The sequence below is a fragment of the Anabrus simplex genome, chromosome 5, assembly GCF_040414725.1.
Source record: "Anabrus simplex isolate iqAnaSimp1 chromosome 5, ASM4041472v1, whole genome shotgun sequence".
Taxonomy (NCBI): domain Eukaryota; kingdom Metazoa; phylum Arthropoda; class Insecta; order Orthoptera; family Tettigoniidae; genus Anabrus; species Anabrus simplex.
The window spans coordinates 110,652,822-110,673,317 of record NC_090269.1 but is presented as its reverse complement, the minus strand read 5'-3'; the positions used below and the strand labels follow the sequence as shown (position 1 = coordinate 110,673,317).

Sequence of the window (20,496 nt, the reverse complement as noted above, 5' to 3'; positions counted from 1 at the left end):
ATTCCTATTGATGGAACAGTGATTCAGGTCAAGGCATCACATTTAGCTGCCGAAATGGGATTATATAACTTCAAAGCATCGAATGGATGGCTTAAAGATTTTTAAGAAAAAAGGAATAGACTTTCATACAAATCCGTAAGTTGGAAGGCTACCAGTGTCAATATCGATATATTAAGACTTGGAGAGATACTACACAGCCAGAAATCTTGAAATATTACAGCCCTGAAGATTTTTAAATGGATGAAGCAGGGCTATTTTTCCAGCTTAAACATACATGTTCAAGGGTGAGAAATACCATGGAAGTACTCTCGGTAAAGAGTACTATTATGCTGCAACGAGAGTGGTATGAAGAAATTGATGCCGCTCATAATAGGGAAGAATAAGAATCTGTGCAGATTTAAGAATGCACATACCTTTCCATGCCAGTACATAGCAAATACGAATGCTTGGATGACGTCATCAATTTTTTAGAACTTCTTGCAATCACTTGATGTCAAAATGGCAGTACGGCAGAGGAAAATACAGGGTGGTGCACACAAATAGTTGACACATTTGAAAAGCAAATATGAAATGCAACTTATGTACTATGTTGTTCAAATTTCACGCACACTTCCCTGTTTCATGGAAATGACTGTAGAGGTGACACTGCTGCTTTGTCTTCGATAGCCTGCATTCCAGTGAGCTTTCTGCGTCAAAACAGTTATCTTTTATTGTGAATCAAAAAGTATTACGGTGACACAAAGGAAATTTTGAGCTATATTTTAGACTAGTTGGGCACCAGCAAGGAACACCATCCTTCGCTTATACAGAAAGTTTGAAGAACAAGGCAGTGTGAAGGAAGAAAAGCGATTATGTGCATCAGCAGTTCGGTCTCCTGAAAACATTGCTGCGCTAAGGGTCGCCATCATGCAGCGCAGCCTACACCAGTCAACACTGCAAGCTTCAAGAAATAGTGGAATATCGCGCCATTCAGTTCAAAGAATGTTACACGGTGACCTTCAATTGTGCCTGTACAAAATGACTGTACTAGACAAGCCATCAGATCTTCACAGGCAGAAGAGATTTCAGTACGCCTTATGGACTCAAGATAAAGATGAACACTTGGTTCTCTGATGAAGCCTATTTTCATTTCAATGGGGTCGTTAATAAACAAAATATGCAGTTTTGGGCTGCAGAAAAACAAACATTATTCATGAAAAAAAACACGTATGGGGAAAAAGTGTGTGAGTAGGTAGTTCTGTCAAGTCATGTGTTAATTGGACCATTTTTTTTTTTTTTTCTGTCAGCCAGTTAATGCACAGCAATACAAGGACATACTGGAGAATGAATTCATGCCTCAACTTCTCGCACTATAGAACTCCCTATTCATACGCAGTGGCTTATGAAAGATGGTGCAACACCTCACACAGCTAAAAATGTTCTTGAAGTTTTGAGGGGAGTATTTGGTGATCGTGTAATGTCTCATTGTTATCCACAGTACAACAACAATGGTGGATTCTTCTGACCTCCTGTAAGCCCAGATTTATATTCTTGTAATTTCTTTTTATAGGACTGTTTGAAAGAAAAACTCTTCTCTTCAAGACCTCAAAGCCGCGTGGAAATGCATGCTCTAATTGTGCAGCTCTACATGGAAATTCATGAAGACCTGTGCCGCAAAGTAGTCAGAAACATGCGTACTCGTCTCAAAGAAGTTGTCCGCTGCAGTGGAGGCCACACTGAACGTGATATAGTGAAATGTATTTCTAGGGTCCAAGCTATCTGTGTCTAAAATTCCATTAGTGTTCTGTGAAAAATAAAGTTGTTATTCTAAAAGTAAATGTGTCAACTATTCTTGTGCCACCTGCGCCTGTAGTTCATTAACTGACATGCTGCACACCCAACTGATACATCTTATTTGAGAAATGTACATGTAGTATTTCTTCCTCAAATGCACAAGCTGTTCGTCTTCACACAAAGATCCTGGTAGGTAGCTTATAATCTCTAGGCCTAATTAATAATTTTGCTATATCCTCATTTATTACAGTTTATTGATAAGTACTTTTTATAGTATCTAGCTATGCATAATTTAAAGTTAATATTTGCTTGGTCCTTGTTGGAGCATCTTTAATCATCCTTTTAGAAGTAGCCCTGGATGCTGCAGCACTGTTCGGCGGTACACATTCAACTGTCTCACCTGCTTGCTCACCAAACATGTCTTCCTCCTGTTTTATATTCTGAATTTTCTCAATGGAGGTCACTCTCCACGTCACTCTGTAACGTCAATGGCAACTTCATTTACTATGGTTCTGAGTAAGTATTGTATCCTTCTGCTTGTCCGTTTTTCATATTATTTATTTTTTTGTTACTTTTTGATGACTATTTATTTAAATCATATAAAAAGATTCTCTTGAGGCCTGTGTTTATATTTTTCTTGTTGTTTCTGTTTATTCGTACTTCTTTTTGGGTAATCTTAGTTCTGCCTTCTTTCAGCTCTATTTCTTTATAAGTTCTTCACAAGGCCTCTTTCAAATAAAAGGAGCCGTCTTCCTCTGGCTTCTGTCGTGCATCTCTCAAGGACCAGAGAGGCACAGAAGAGGCTCTGGAGGCTGCACCTTCTACATGTCAGCATGTAGCCGGCCTTAATATTCTATACAACTTGAACTCTACTGCTCTCCTCATGCATTCCGCTTTGTCAGCCTTTCAAGGCCATGACACTACTGCAGACTGGAAACTTTGTTCTGGTTCTAGCTGGAAGGCAATAAGATAAATACAGCTAGGAAAAGATGGATTTACCCAGAGCCAACCAGAAGAAATGGACTTAATAAGTATCATTCGTCAGATTTTCTATTCGATGCCAAGCTATTGGGTGGTTCTAAATTTGAACACTCAAATTTTAATAGGAGATATTTTAAGGGCATTTTTTTCTCTTCATGAGATAATGGCACTTGCCTTTGTATGCCACCAGTTGGGAAACTATGAATGATTAAAGGCTTGCCTGTTAAGCTTTGTATCAACCTGGAGTTGACATAATAAATTATCAGCCTAATGCTGTTTTTGTGCCCATTTGGGGCCTTGGTTAATGTTATTAACCCCTTAATTGGGTTTGACGCCTAAAGGCGTTCTTGTAATTCTAAATGTGTCCTTACGTCAGGTTAGCTGCCTATAGGCGTCTGGCTATTCTTAATCACTTCTGCCATCTACTATTGTAATTTAAAACTAATTCCATTCATATTAGATGGGATTATTGCTGTCCTATTCATTTTTATCCGGTCTCCCACAATTCGGGTAGTTCGTGCCTAGGCGGAAGTCCGACAGCTGTCTCGTGTTTCCTCGTGTGGTCCGTGCCAAATTCTTCATAAACAATTTATTTGTGTATATGTCCACTAAAATTACTAAACTTGTGAGTTGTTGTTGTTGTTACGATACAGTTGTTCTGCGAACTCCATTGTCCATGTTCTGATAACTTTTTGTAAATTGGTCTGTGTATGGTGGTAAACTGTTCCATGTGATGTGAACATGGCTTGGTTAGGAAAGACATTGAATTATAATATCAGTGACGATGAAATAGTGGACATTTATTACAAGATACTGACACTGACAGTGACACGTCCACTGATGGGCAAAGTGACACAGAATACGACGATCGTGAAGAAGGAGAAGAAAAAGAAGAAGAAATGGAAAGTGACACTGTATGGATTGACATCCCAAGTAAGCCTAGGTCTAGATTTCCTTTCATTGGAGATGGAGCTATACACATAATACTGGAATGTGATCCGCTAAACATTTTTGAATTCTTTTTTACTGACTCTAATTGCTGATCAAAGAAATTTATATGCCACACAATCAATTGAAAAAAAAAACTCAAGCTGGGAAAATGAAGAATAGAAGTCATGACAAAAAGTGAGAACCTACTAATAGCTACGAAATAAAACTGTTGTTAGGCCTATTTTTACTACAAGGCATAGTTCAGAAGCCAACAATGGAAATGTTTTTCAGTAAAAACAAACTGGTTTATACTCCATTCTTTACCAATATCATGACTGAATCACGATTTCATTTGTTAGTGAAATTCCTGCACTTCAGCGACAATGCAAGTTTTAATCCGCAAAGCGCCCCTAATCCAAAGCTTTACAAAATTTGGTCTGCGTTGAAATATATTGTTGAGCAATTTCAAGCAGCCTAAACCCCTGAACGTGACATTGCCATTGATAAGAGTCTGTTGTTGTGGAAAGGTCGCCTTGGCTGGAAAATTTTTATTCCGAAGAAAAGAGCACGGTTTGGGATGGAGTCCTTCAACTTGTGCGAATCTGATTCTGGGTTTGTTTGGAAAATTCTGTTGTACACTGGAAAATCTACACAGGTTCAAGCTGAAGTTGACGATATTAAACTAAAGACTTTTGACAAGCCTTCCCAAGTCGTGCTGTCACTAATGGGTGACCTACTAGGCAAAGGCTATACGTTATACATGGACAATTACTATTGTTCTCCACGATTGTTTGAATTGTTGGTTGAAAAGAAAACTGATGCCGCAGGCACTTTACGTGTAAACAGGAAGGATGTACCCAAAGATCTGAAGACTCGAAAGTTACAAAAGGGAGAGTTTACAGTCTGTTACAAGAACAAACTGATGATAATGAAGTGGGCACACAAGAAGGATGTTCATATGATCAGTACCGTCCATGAAAACAGTGTTCAACTTTTATGGAATAAGAGAGGAAATAATAAGTTCAACCTACTCTGGGTATAGAGTACAGCAAAGGAATGGGAGGAGTCGATTTGTCTGACCAGTGCGTCGCCAGTTACTCTGTGGCACGGAGGAGACTAAAGAAGTACTACATGAACATGTTCCGGCACTTAATTGGACATTGCTGTTTTCAATTCATTTGTTCTCTTCCAAAAGAAAGGTGGGACTGATTCTCAACTGAGTTTTCGTTTCAATCTGGTATCAAAACTGAGAGAAATATTGTGATTCGACAGTGAAACCAAAACGTCCAGGGAGAACTTCTGGAGATCCAGTTCAACGACTAACCGCACGTCACTTCATATCTGAGAACCCGCCGACCGGAAGTAGGAATCACTCAAGGAAACGTTGTGTTGTATGCCTGTCAAACCAGAGGTGACGGGAAACTGTCTATTGCTGTGAGGAATGTGACGTGGCACTTTGTGCTTACCCGTGCTTCCGTATTTACCACACTGTGCGCAATTTCTGAATGACCTATGAATGAGAAAGTATGTATAACCTATTGATGCATATCTGAAAACTTGGAAAATGTCATCATAATAATGAAAAGAACACTTTTTATATTCATTTTTGTATGAACACACTGTGTATATATGTATATATTTGCGGGTTTACAAGAAAAATGGTAATAATATAATGCTATTGAATTTCTACTATTTCACTAATAATTTAAATAAATCAAATAAAATATATATTCCTGTTGAGTATTTACATCTGCCACACGCTACTGTACCCATTCCAAAAGTGTACATTGCGCTGAATAATTACCCATTGGCTGGTTGACGTTATGAAACTATTCCCTAGTTAAGGGGTTAAGGCAGGGCCTCTCAAACGCCCAAAATCTCACGCGTGCAAATTGAGGCACAGAGTTCCTGTGCACAGTGCATCGGTCCCCCTCGGCTCGGACCAACACTTCGTCTCTGGGCTACTCGGCTAAGCTCAGCTCAGATTTAGAGTGCTACGGAGAAGTGAGGAAGAGGGAGACAGGAGGAGCGAGCGAGATAGGTGTGGGGAAAGAGAGAGACAGCGCTATTGCTCCAAATCGAGGAGTGGTGGTCTGCACTCTGGTCAATCAAGCAAAGTCGTCTTTTGCACCGTGCACAGTGAGAGGCCCTGGGTTAAGGTATCAGTCCAGTGCTGTTTTTGTACTCTTATTGCCCATTTGCAGCCTTTATTAATGTTATTACATTATCAGCCAGGTGTTGTTTTTGGTACTTATTTACTGCTTTTCCTAAAGCTAATTACTGAGTAGCCCAGTGCTTCTTCATAATGTTAAACTTTTGTTTCATTACTCTTAGCTGTTTAATACCAATTTGTGGTTTTCTTAAACTTTTTCATCAATTTGCAACATAATGTTGCTTTTGTAATTTAGAACTTGGTCTTTCTCTTGTATTCTTGCACAATGGCACTCATCCATATAAACTTAATTTTCAACTTTAAAAGTTGTTTAACAGTTTCAAGACTCTGGTCTTACATTTCAAATAATTGTATAGCTGTTCTGTGGCTTTTGCTCAAGTTCAACTAATTGTTAATTAAATTTCAAGGTTTTTGGTTTTTGAGCTAATGAACAATAGATTTTTTTTTTTTAAGAAGTGTATTAGTCAAACAATAATAAATTTATAAGCAAATGTACTATCTGTGGTTCCATGCTCCTCCTTTCAATCATCCTTACATTCCTTTCAAAGGTCTACCACTCTATCCCCTAGGGAGTTTGGGGAAATTACTCCGAAATCACTCCACAAGCCATCTCAAATTGCTGGACCAGGCATCATCTGGTGTATGAGGCAGAAATATAGAAAAATATTTGTGCAGAAGAGGTTGGCTTTCCTGGAAATGGCTTTGCATAAAATCTAAATTTTGGATGACATCCATTTCTTAAAAGGTGCTTGGTAATCTGTAACAAAGAACCACAATTCGAAACTGCTTCTGTCAAGCGGGCTTCGTTCGGGTCAGCCACTGATGAAGTTTCAATGGAAATAATGGAAAGCACAGATCACATGGATGAAGAATGTAACCAGCTTGCAACAGATGCAAAGTTTGTCACATATGTTGAATGTGAAGACAATCCTACCATCTGCAAAGTGCTGAAGGAAGACAAAATTCACGAACAGCTGATGATCTATCAAGAGAGGAATGTGCAGCAAGAACACGAGGACGAAAATGAAACCAGCGAGACCTGTGCAGCAGCAGAAGCTATGGACACAGTGCGATGTTATATGTCCAGTTTTGTCGTGGATGACAGTGTAACGAATTACGTTACAAAACTCTATACTCCGGTATATAATTTGGAACGAAAGAACAAGCAGTCTACTTCAGCCAAGTTTCTTACACGTTACTCTGTGTATTTTTAAATATCTGTTTCTGTATTCTGAATCAAATTCTTGACCATTTTCATGCAATTAAAAAAAAAAAAAAAAAAAAAAAAATGCAAATACTGACGCGCTTAGTTTGTGTTTCTATGAGCATTTTTCTTGATGTTACATTATGCTGGCATTTTTAACATGTACTATTTCTTCACTCATTTCAGTAATTATAATTGTAAACACCTGTTTCTTTGTTTTTACTGCAATTATTTTTACGTTCAAGTCTAACCTTAAATTTAACAATGTAATTACTTTTTCTTCATTCTTTCAGCACATTTCCTCTTTATAACATTTTTTCAGTCTCCACAAAAATGCCCTAACCAGATTTGGCTGCACATTATAATTAAACTGGCGACAGATTTCTAAATGATGGCATAGAGGTAATGCCACAGGATGGTAACTGAAGCTTGCAGGCTATGAATGCCCCAGGTAATGACCATTCCATTCAGTATACTGAAGTCCCTCTTTCAAGTACAGGATGCAATAAGCCTTAACATGCACAAATGAGAGGAGAACAGAATTAAACTCCACTCTTAGCCATCCTGGGAGAGAGATTTCCAAGGCTTACCGATTCACCTCCATGAAAACGCAGATATAGTACCAATAATCCCAACACTGAAAAAACATTGTGATGTTATGGGTCTGCCTTGCCTGTACTAATAAAAAAAATAAAAAAAAGACTTCTTTTTCCTATTTGTTTTACGTCGCACCGAGACAGATAGGTCTTATGTCGACGATGGGACAGGAAAGGCCTAGGAGTGTTACGTCGCACCGAGACAGATAGGTCTTATGTCGACGATGGGACAGGAAAGGCCTAGGAGTGGGAAGGAAGCGGCTCTGGCCTTAATTAAAGTACAGCCCCAGCATTTGTCTGGTGTGAAAATGGGAAACCACGGAAAACCATCTTCAGGGCTGCTGACAGTGGGGTTCGAACCCACTATCTCCCGGATGCAAGCTCACAGCTGCGCGACCCTAACCGCATGGCCAACTAGCCTGGTAAAATACTATTTAATACACATAATTCATTCTATCGTGCATGTTTCAAGAACATCATTACATTCTCTTCATCAGTGACAAAATTTTCACAAAATATTCTGCGTACTTCATCAAATTCATATTATTCGCATGAATGGGATTACAACTTTAAAAACTTCAATTGTCAATTGTAAATAAAATCTTTAAAATTATATTTAAAAAAGTCTCTTCCTTCTCAAAATATTCTATATAACATCATTAAAATAAAATTTAAAAAAACTTGTGTTGAAAACTTAAGGACTCAAATTTCTAGGACAGCTCCATTTGTATTCCTTGTGTGGTGAGTAACTTCTTAAAATGCTATGTACTTGCGAACCAAGTCATGATCCAACCTTCCCGTGCATGTATGGCTGCTTCTTTACAAATTAGAAATCAATACATACAGCCAACCGTGAGTCGTGAATCGATGTGATCTCATCTCGAAGAACATGCAAGCCAGTTTGTTGCAATTAAGCCCTTCAGTACATGTGTGACTACTTGTTTATTTACTAAACCAGGATTGCTGGATGTGTATCAAGGAAGAGAAGTTATAACATTTCAAGTTACAGTCAAATTATCAAACTGAAAATAAAAAACAAAATTAGAAATTCAAGAACTGTAATCCTAGTCAAAAGCATTTGCATGCCTGCCAACTTTCCGGATTTCGGCAGGAGACTCCTGATGTTTAACATTTTTCCCGCCTCCCGATTATTCTATTATATCTCCCAATTTTAGATTATTTTTTTGGTGAACTTATACATTTTTTTTCAAATCCCGCCATTTCAGCTTTGTACGAAAGTGCCGAAGTTCTTCGCTCATTGGCCGCTTTTACATGAAATATCGGCGTTTTATTAACAAGAAATGCACGCGAACGTGCAAGGTTTATTGAAACCTGTACATCGGGACACGTAAATGGACTGTCAATCTCTCGTTCTCGCATGCTATGTTCATGCTTGTTCACATCAGTCTAGTCAATTCTAGAGACTAGTCTCCAGATTTGGAGTCTTTTTGTAGCAATTTAGCGACAGCATGTCAAAGATAGTGACTAGTGACTTTTCTAGAGATTTTAGGAGCCAATTGTAAACAACTCCGGCGAATTATAATTTATTACTTGATAAAAATAACATTGCGCTTCACATAATATATTAATCTAGGCATTTGCTAAGTGCATGACTGATTCACACATGTGGAGCACGAGTTCATACTATTTTCAGAAGACTTATAAGAGACCAATCATCTCTCTCACATACGTCTTGTGAGGGAATAGAGAGTGTAATTTTTAACCTTGTAGCCTTGTATAGCAACAGTCAGGTTTACAGACAATAAGTGTTATAATATACTATAGAACTCCTGTACTGTGCAAGACATGTAGAGTAAGCAGTTTTTACCACTTGTATCTCCTGATTCCTCCCGATTTTTCCTGATTTTCATATCTAAATCTCTTGATTTTTGGATCTGTAACGTTGGCAGGTATGCATCTGCATTATCATGTACTTGTTGGAATGTATAAAAAGTTCAGAGATACATAAAAGTCTCACAAAAGAAATCTGATAATCCTTTATATAGATTACAAAACAACAGTTAATCATAATCATATTTACTTTTTGTCTGTATATTATAGAGTAAAATTTTGACATAAATATGCCTTATGGCAAAAATTAGCGATACAAAATGTATACAGTAGAACCTCGATGCATTGTTCCCGGAACTATCATTTTCCCGTATTCATCATTCAATTTATTCGGTCCCAAAAAGGTTCCATATAAACCAATGTTAAATTTTCCCGCATCTATCGTTCTTCGAACTATCATTTTCTTGCATCGATCATCGAAAAATTATTTGTCTTCGGCCACAATTTTCCCCACACTGATCGATCGTGTGTAAGAAAAATATACGCAAAAGTTTTTTGAATTTAAGAGGGACTGATCAATACTCTTAGCATATAATAGCAGCAACCTGTTACATGAGAATGTAGTAGCGATTCTTGAACAAAGGTACTGTGCGCAGGTTATTCACGTGCAACCTCACTATGAGCCTAATGGTGCAAATGCTTTTCCTCGACCCACTAACCGACCCCTAGAAATATTCAAGAATTAAAACGTAGACAGTGTAAAACTCAAATTTGTCACCATTTTCTGTGTTGGTATAGGCTGGCAAGGGCTGCCAACATCATTGAAAATGAGAAAATCGTGCAGTGTGCCAGATATGTTTTAATTAGTCACAGGTTGATTAATCGTGTCGTACCTTGTGGAGTGTGTGGGATGCTAGAGGCCTGTTGACCGCTTTGTTGCCCTCTGCCCAATAGTCTTATTACAAGCCAGACATAAAGAAGCTTAATATTTTCTTATAGCCTAGTATTGTAACTATTTCCTAAGTTGGCAGCCTCGCACAGGCTGCTGTGACATCGTTCGAGACGAGCCGCTTTGAATTTCTAATCTCTGTTTCATCGTCTCAGCTGAGCTGCAGGAGCTGCGCCGTGTTGGCTATCTAACCTATCGTTCGCAAAGGGTCTACGGAATATTTTCCTAAATACAGGTTATCCCCATAACATCCACGTACGTCCTTAGTTTGCAATAAGAGAACTGAACTTGAAGGTTTTCAATTATTACGAAATGTGTACAGAAAAGTGAAACGAAACGACGTAAAAGTCACGCTTTTTATTTTCATTGCGTAGGCCTATATCATGGTTGCAATATTTTGATATTGTTATGTACATTATGAGCTAAATGGTTAGCGTGTGTTGGCCTTTGGTTCAAGGGGTCTCGATCGGGTTGAGGATTTTATCTTTCCTTGGTTAATTCCAACGGTCGGGGGCTGTTTGCTGAATTAAACATTAGAATTCATCTTAGGTAGGGCCGCATTTTCATATGTGCGTAAATCGCCCATCACGCGACAACTCGGAAGACCTGCACTCAGCTCTGGAAGCCACACGCTATCATTGTCGTTTTTATAGTAATAACAACAATAATATAATAATAATATATTTATATAACAAAAAAATGTCCAAATACAGTATCTGTATTTTATTATTTTGCTTTCCCCCTATTTTTTTATGTTACCCGCGTTTATCGTTTTCCCGCATCCGTCCTCATTCCCCCCCGAAAAACGATACACCGAGGTTTTACTCTACTTGAAAATGTTTTATTCATACATGTTTCAAGAACATAGTACATTCCCTTCATCTTTGATTGGACTTCACTTGTAAGACATGTATTGACAAGGTGGACCAAACACATAACTAATTTAAATAGTTTTTAATAGCTTTAGACAAGTCAGTACAGGACCAAATGAAATACCTATTATGGTTAAGTTTATCAACAAAATGTATGGCACGATGTTACCTAGCAACCACGCAGGCTGTGATGTGAAATATTGAAGGCTCTTTTATCAAGGAAGCCTTTTCTCATACTCTGGAGAACTAGTTATTTCATTTGTGGTAGTTTCAGAAGCACTGAATTAGTTTGCCCCTATCGATGCAGTGAATTCTATACTTGGTGACTCTGAATTCCGTAAAGACTTCTCTGAGAAACTATTTGTCAGGTGAAAATAAATTAATCGTTATCTATTTGAGTTTCATTTATTAAAAGACATATTTATGATGATTATATTTTCCCCAAGGGAAATTTGACATTACTTTTTTTTCTTCAAAGAGATATATTCTGACTGATCACTAGATCAAGTTACCGTGTTTCTAGAAAGGTATGTATAAACAGGTGTTTTTATTTTTACAATTGGCTTTACATTGCAACGACACAGATAGGTCTTATGGCGACGATGGGACAGGAACGGCCTAGGAATGGGAAGGAAGCGGCCGGGCCTTAAGGTACAGCCCCAGCATTTGCCTGGTGTGAAAATGGTAAACCATGGAAAATCATCTTCAGGGTTGCCAACCCACTATCTGCCTGATGCAAGCTCACAGCCACGCGCCCCTAACCGCACGGCCAACTCGCTCGGTAAAACAAGGTTTATCAGGACAACCGATTTCAAAATTCTCTACCCCTCACCAGGCAGCTCTGAATAGCAGCCGTAGAGTATAAATTTCACATGCAGTACATCAACAAAATAAATAGTGTGAAACATGAACAACCATTACAAAAACAGTCCATCTTTAGATTATAAAACACAATATTTATAAAATGAACTAGTGTAAGGAAATACAAATTTGTATGAACCATATACACTTTTCCCTTAAAGTTTACTTTATAATGGTATCTAATATTATGTAAGAATCATAAAGCTAACACAAATGAAGTATCTTCTGTTTACTTGAACAATAACTTCATTAGCATTACCTGGGTATGGAATACGGCCATATGTCACCAATTCTGTGAGCAGAATTCCAAACGACCACACATCAGACTTAATGGAGAATTTGCTGTAATTGGCTGCTTCAGGTGCTGTCCACTTGATTGGGAATCTGGCTCCAACTCGAGCTTCATACTCATCCTCCTACAAAAAATAAAAAATTACACCATTTATAATCAGCATTTGTCATCAATGTAACCAATGCCTTGGATATTAACAACCCTTGAAATAAATCAAAGTGAAGGGATGTGACGTGACAGATAATAGTGGCAGAAAGAGAGTGGCAAAATTCAGACAACAGGTGTGTAGGAAAAGTGAAGATTCAATAAAAAAGAAGTGAACAGCACTTATTTCACTTCAGATGATGATGATGATGATGATGATGATAATAATAATAATAACAAAAATAATAATAACAACAATAACAACAACATTTAACGATAACATCTAATATAAAAAAATTAAGTTCCCAGAAGGAAACCCTAATTTAATTTCATTGGTTGCAAATGTTACAAACAATCGAGCTCTTTAGGCCTGTTCAATTGTAAAATTACCAGCCTTTCGCCCCCGTGCAGCAGTGGGCTTATCAGTTGGATTGGTACAACTTTCCAAGACCCTGGTAGCTAGTGGAAGCACGTGCCTAAATTCGTATAAATACCTGCCTCTGGCTTTAAATTTTAAGATAAAGTTCCCAGAAAGAAACCATTATTTAATACTTCATCGGTTGCAAATGTTACAAGCAACTAATGATTTATTTCTATAATTTAAGCAATATAACCTAAACCTTAAGAGATACACAATAAACATGCCCAGTAATACCATCAAACGGAGATGACGAAGCACGCGAGACAAAACATGTTGACTAACAACAATACTCAGTTTAATGTCATTGTTGGCTAGTTTGAGGATCTTAGGACACTGCAGCCATCACATTTTGTTTCCTTCCAGCTCAGTGATATTTAGGGTTTTCAAACCACCTCGTATCCACCTCCCTCACTTTCATGATTCCTTTTTTCCCCCCTAATTCATCCAGTGATCATTCTTTCATATTTTTCTTCTTATTTCAAGTCACTTTTATTATCTTCTTGATAAATAAACGTTAATGACCACGCAGCTTAACAACTTATAAAAACAATTAGGGCTACAACTACTGCCAGACAGTTTCTTACCAAAATGGCTAAACAATATTTCACGTCAGTGACGCTCACCAGGGATCATCACCATTTCATCCTCATCATGATGTGCAGGTCGCCTATGGGCGTCAAATCAAAAGACCTACACCTGGCAAGCCGAACTTGTCCTTGGCCACTCCCGGCACTAAAAGCCATATGCCACTTCATTTTATTACCACGAATGGACTTAGTAACTAAAATCTAAATTTTGAATATCTCCACAACTGTAACTCAAAACGATATCAGACATTAATGATTGGAAATTAGATTTTCTATAATTATTATGTACGGTACTCTTTTTAGATAAAACTAATATTTCTGCAGATATTTGAAACTCTGTGGACAATGTAATAACTGGGAACATCTCTGGTATTACTCCTCTAATGGTAAAAATGCATGAAATATAAAAGACTAGAAATATTTTTCTTCTTCTTATGATGCAATCTTCCTATGAAGATTGATGATGATGATGATGATGTTGATTTGTTTTAAGGGGCCTAACATCGAAGGTCATCGGCCCACGAAGATTGATGAACAACTGATTAAGATTACTCATGAAACAGCGGCCCAAAAGATTTCAATACAAGTTCGTACATACCAGCGGCAAATTATACTTTACACAAATTGTATTATGTGTAGTTTTTCGACACAGCAAATTTTTAAGAGAGAAATTTGTCTTTACCTATTCTGATCCCTTCAATATTGCTACACAACTTCTTCTTCTTCTTCTTCTTCTTCTTCTTCTTCTTCTTCTTCTTCTTCTTCTTCTTCTTCTTCTTCTTCTTCTTCTTCTTCTTCTACACCTTTTCCCACACCCTGGTGGGGTCCTGGGTGTGAACTGTGTCAAACAAGTGGATTTGGCCATTATTTACGTTACATGTGATAAATTTCATCTTTTTTTTATGGCCAGACACACTTCCTAATGTCAACCCTATGTGGAAGAATGTATTCACTGTTGAGTGTTTCTGTGGTGTTTGGTAGTGTGGCGTGTATGAAGAGGAGAGTATTGGGATGAACACAAACACCCAGTCCCCAGCCAGAGGAATTAACGATACCTGAATAAAATCCTCAACAAAACGGGAATTGAACACAGGACCCTCTGAACCGAAGGCCTTGACTGATCATTCAGCCAAGGAGTCCGATCCTGCCACACAGTACAGCCTAGCACACACTTGCCTATCAATCAACCTATATACTGAGCTTCAACAAATGCTGTTAAGGGGACACTATAGTGAAATTTAATGGATTTCGAGGAAAATATCAAAATTGGGTTTAGAACTCTAAAAAATACCCTGATGTGTGTTCTTTCGAAAAATGCTTTTATTTTTTAAATGCCGCCATTTTAAAACCCACAGCGCCTCATTTAAATGGCGCTGTGCTAGCATTTAACTGCCCCATGTTCTACTGGATACCCCCTTCCAGTTGCTGCTTTCCCTTTCTTACGTCTTTCTTATTTGGATTTCAAATGTAATCTAAGCATTGAGTAGCAGATCTAGTATTCTGTATGATATAGTTTTAAAAATAATTTCAACATTTCAGAGACTTGCATCAGATGCACTGCTACAAATGTGCACAAAAGGGAAGACACAAAATCCAAATGAGAGCCTTCACAGTGTTCTTTGGAATAAATGCCCAAAAGAAGGGTATTTGTTACTAGGAATAAACTTCAGACTGGTATTGTGAGTGCTGTGATTTCAATATGGGGTTATGATAGAACATTTGAAGTCCTTCAGTCCATCAGAGGGAAGCCAGTACCAACTTCTGCTGTGGACATCAGTCACCAGCGAGACCAAAGGCGCTTACAGTAGAACAGGAAAAGGAGCTCAGGTGAAAGCAAAGAGCTAAGGAAAAAGAATAAGGTCATGAAAATATCACTGGAGGAGAGAAGAAAGAAGTCTGAAGGGTATACTTATTGTGCTGGACAATTCTAAAGTGAGTGACGTTGCATATACTTTTATTTTGTACTTTATGGCTTAGCAAAATCATGATTTCTTTCACAAAAATAATCCCTTATCACACAATTTTTGTCTGATGCAGGTGAAATTTTACACAGTAGTAGCTAGATAGTTGGTGCATAAATGTCAGTGTGCATTTTGCTATTTAAGGTGATTAAATTTTTTGTGACCTACCAAATTTTGTATGTACACATATTTTTTTTTTTAGAAAAATTAAACATTACATTTTAAAAAAATCTACAGGCCAATATATTTCTCAAACAACAAACTGTGATACTGATGTTTGTTGGCATAACTATACAGCATATTTGTGCAAAAATTTGGTGCCAAATGGAAAAATATTGTGATGCAAGGAACTTTTTTTTAACGATGCTGGTAAAAGGAAAGTAAAAAAAATTCCTACTCAAAAAGTTGTATAGGTACAATATTGAAAGTTGGTTGCATTACTATATCTGAGGAGATACATCACAGAAAAATATATGGAAAAAAATTCATTGAAAAATATAGGTTAGAAATTTCACTATAGTGTCCCCTTAAGCAGTTTTCAAATGATTTTGTAACAGCCAGACAAAAACTGAACTGAACCTATTTTCAATTTCTGTATACCTTATCTGAGATAAATACCAAGTATGAGGCAAGGAATGTACAGACAAAATTATGATTTTATTTATATAGATATTTTTGCACTGATCATTCAACTGACCTTTGATTCCTATAATTTTGGATAATGCTAGTAACTGTGAGTTGCAGACAGGAAAAAATAAGCATTCTGCAATATACTCTTCTAAATCTGTATTGATGAAACATCTTAATATGCTAACTCTTAGTTATGGTATACATTAGTTACACACCTGAAATGTAAGAAGAAGAAGAAAAATCTATGAAGAGCCTTCAAATAAGAGAGAGAAACTACAGATTTACTTGCCTTGATAAGTCTAGCCAGACCAAAATCTGCAATCTTCACAATATTGCTGTCTCCTACAAGAACATTTCTTGCAGCCAGATCTCGATGTATGTAGTTTTGTGATTCAAGATATGCCATGCCAGCTGCAATTTGTGCTGCCATATCAATTAACTGCTGTAACTTGAGCGAGCGTCCCTTTCCTGAAACAAGAATTTGGATTCCACACATGCAGTGCCTATTACCAAATATCATATTTCATAAAACTGCATATTCTTATTAAACAGATCCACATACAGTATGTGAAATGTGAGAGCACACTATAGAAGTGACTCAGTCATTTCTATTTTTTTTTTTTTTTTTTTTTTGCTAGTTGCTTTACGTCGCACGACACAGATAGGTCTTATGGCGATGATGGGACAGGAAAGGCCTAGGAATGGGAAGGAAGCGGCCGTGGCCTTAATTAAGGTACAGCCCCAGCATTCGTCTGGTGTGAAAATGGGAAAGTCATTTCTAATAGACTTTTAACAATTGCCTCACTAAAACATTCTGATTCTTCCTGCTTCTTTACTGTTTCCTATATTAATACTTGAACAAAGAAAGAGACCAACAAAAGCAAGTAATTAGTAATATGATAAACCTAACCTTGAAGAAATTCTAGAAGGCTGCCATTCTTCATCAGTTCAGTGATGATATAAATAGGTTCCTCCATCGTGCAGACTGCATACAGTTGAATGAGCTTGTTATGGCGTAGTTTCTTCATGATATGGGCCTCTGCCATGAAGTCTTGGCCATCCATTGTACCTGTACACAATTTATTATTAATCCTTCATCAATCAACTGATTAATTCACAATTAATAAGCTGCTGCATAAGTACAGAATTATAAGAAATACAATAAACATGCAGTCAAATAAGGTTATAAAGAACTGTTGAGTACACTAGTGACTTCAAAAAAGTCCAAGGTTTGCTATTCTTTTATACGAGTCCAGCATGAATGTGATACAGTTGTTATGTGTTTTTTTTTTTTTAAGAAAAATAAATGTCTTTTCAATAAAAATACTAATACTTACAAAAACATAGTTACACATTTATTATTGTGGATAATGATGACTCATTTACAGGCTAACCAATATCATTTAAAACCTGCCTACAAAGCCATCTCCCTATATGCCATTTAGTACTTTGGAACAGTGGAAGGTAAAGGCACTAAGTGGGATCGAGTGGTTGGCTGTCTTTGTCCCCAGGAATTAACCTGGTACTCATTTTTGGTGTAGACTGAGTGAATGTAAGGGCCATGTGCTGGTTGAGAAGTGGAAATCTCGTTTCTGAAATTTTTCAACTTCTGGGGATTCAAACTTGCATCCTTCCGAGTGAACTGACCATGCCTTAACTGCCTTTGTAATCCTATTTATTACCTTACCATATTTGTGAGTTCATGTAATTTGAATTGTTTGAACCTGAAATAAATATCCAAGGGATTAAAAATGAGATACTATCTTAGCATTTTTATGACATGTGGAAACAGGTCTAAAATTTGTGGTTCAAGATTAAGAAAAATGAGTATCAACTTTTATTCCTTTATTTTGCAACAGCAAATTTTTATTCCTGCATGTCTATGAAGAGAGGTATATGAAGGAGGAAGGTGGTGGTAATAAATTATTGTTCCTAGTTATTTAACATGATGATGATGATGATGATGGTGATGACGACGACGACGACGACTCGAGTTTTAGACATTAAAGACGCTCTTGATTGCGTGCTTCATAAAGTTTCTGTAGATTTGGAAGGACATTAGAGAAGCTGGATTGGATGTGCCGGAGTTAATGGAGCAGGAAAAGTGGAAGGACAGAAAGGAGTGAAGGAGGCTTGTTAACCACACCGAGGTGACTGGAGTAGGACATTGAAGATGTTGAAAAGATTGTCACCGGGCAAGTTGGCCGTACGATTAGGAGTGTGCATCTGTGAGCTTGCATCTGGAAGATAGTGGATACAGGCGATTAAAGAATGAAGTGGATAGAAAGTGCAAGGTAGTTAAGGAAGACTGGCTAAAGGAGAAATGAAAGGATGTCGAAGGTTGTATGGTCCTAGGAAAGGTAGATGCTGCATACAGGAAAATCAAGGAAACATTTAGAGAAAGGAAATCTAGGTGTATGAATGTTAAGAGCTCAGATGGAAAGCCACTACTAGCGAAAGAAGACAAAGCAGAAAGATGGCAGGAACATATCCAACAGTTGTATCAAGGTGAAGATGTAGATAATTTGGTTCTGGAACAAGAAGAGGCTGTCGATGCTGATGAAATGGGAGACCCAATTTTGAGGTCAGAGTTTGACAGAGCTGTGAGCGACCTAAATAGGAACAAGGCACCTGGAATTGATGACATTCCCTCGGAATTACTGACTGCCTTAGGAGAAACCAGCATGGAAAGGTTATTCCATTTAGTGTGCAAGATGTATGAGTCAGGAGAAGTCCCATCCAATTTTCGGCAGAATGTTGTTATACCTATTCCCAAGAAAGCCGGTGCTGACACGTGTGAAAACTATAGCACCATTAGTTTAGTATCTCATGCCTGCAAAATTTTAACACGAATTGTTTACAGAAGAATGAAAAAACAAGTTGAAGCTGAGTTGGGAGAAGATCAGTTTGGCTTCAGAAGAAATGTAGGAACATGTGAAGCTGTCCTGACTTTACGTCTGTTATTAGAGGATCGAATCAAGGACAAGCCCACATACATGGCATTCGTAGATCTAGAAAACACATTCAATAATGTTGATTGGACCAAGCTATTTAAGATTCTGAAGGTGATTGGGATCAGATACCGAGAACGAAGAATTATCTACAATCTGTATAAAAATCAGTCTGCAGTGATAAAGCAAGGCTGCAGTTTGTCCCCCCTCCTTTTCAATGTTTATATAGAACAAGCAGTAAAGGAAATCAAAGAGAAATTTGGAAAGGGAATCACAATCCAAGGAGAAGAAATCAAAACCTTGAGATTTGCCGATGATATTGTTATTTTATCTGAGACTACAGAAGATCTCGACAAGCTGCTGAATGGTATGGACAAAGTCTTGGGTAAAGAGTACAAGATGAAAATAAATAAGTCCAAAACAAAAGTAATGGAGTGCAGTCGAACGAAGGCAGGTGATGCAGGAAATATTAAATTAGGAAATGAAGTCTTAAACGAAGTAGATGAATACTGTTAACTGAGTAGTAAAATAACTAACGATGGCAGAAGTAAGGAGGACATAAAATGGCAGATTAGCACAAGCAAGGAAGAGCTTTCTTAATAAAAGAAATTTGCTCACTTCAAACATTGATATAGGAATTACAAATATGTTTTTGATGACTTTCGTGCGGAGCGTGGCATTGTATGGAAGTGAAACATCGATGATAACTAGCTCAGAAAGAAAGGGAATAGAAGCTTTTGAAATGTGGTGTTACAGAAAAATGCTGAAGGTGAGATGGATAGATCGAATCACAAATTAAGAGATACTGAATCGAACTGGTTAGAGGAGATCGATTTGACTAAATTTAACAAGAAGAAGAGATAGAATGATAGGACACATCTTAAGACACCCAGGACTTGTTCAGTTGGTTTTTGAGGGAAGTGTAGGTGGTAAGAATGGTAGGGTATGAATATGACAAGCAGATTAGAGCAGATGTAGGATGCAGTAGTTACGTAGAAATGAAAAGGTTAGCACAGGATAGGGTGGCATGGAGATCTGCATCAAACCAGTCTATGGACTGATGACTCAAACACATTCAGCTCTTCTCTGATTTTAATATTTTGAATTCCATCTCTTCTTGTCTTTTCAACCAATGTTCTTAAAAATTTGATTTCTACTGCTTGGATCTTAATATCTTGTCTCTTATTTGTTACCAGTGCTTTTAGTCTGTATGTTACAACTGGTATGAAATACTGTTTATATAATGTTAATTTTGTTCTCTTGGGTACTTTGTCATCACACAAAAGCTCTCTGACTTGATGATAAAATGTTGTACCTTTACTTGGTCTGTTATTAATTTCAGGAATTATTTAATTACTTCCATTAATAATGCTACCCTGA

General features: G+C 37.4%; 1 protein-coding gene across 1 annotated transcript in view; it reads right to left on the bottom strand.

Moving 5' to 3' along the window:
- Src42A (Tyrosine-protein kinase Src42A) overlaps positions 1 to 20,496 on the bottom strand; it is a 354,290-nt gene that overhangs the window by 4,470 nt on the left and 329,324 nt on the right. Inside the window, exons 5-7 of the mRNA XM_067147074.2 lie at positions 17,076 to 17,234; positions 16,455 to 16,633; positions 12,390 to 12,546 (exon numbers count right to left, since the gene is read on the bottom strand). Of these exons, the coding sequence (XP_067003175.1) occupies positions 12,390 to 12,546; positions 16,455 to 16,633; positions 17,076 to 17,234 (495 nt within the window). The remainder of the gene's footprint in view (positions 1 to 12,389; positions 12,547 to 16,454; positions 16,634 to 17,075; positions 17,235 to 20,496) is intronic.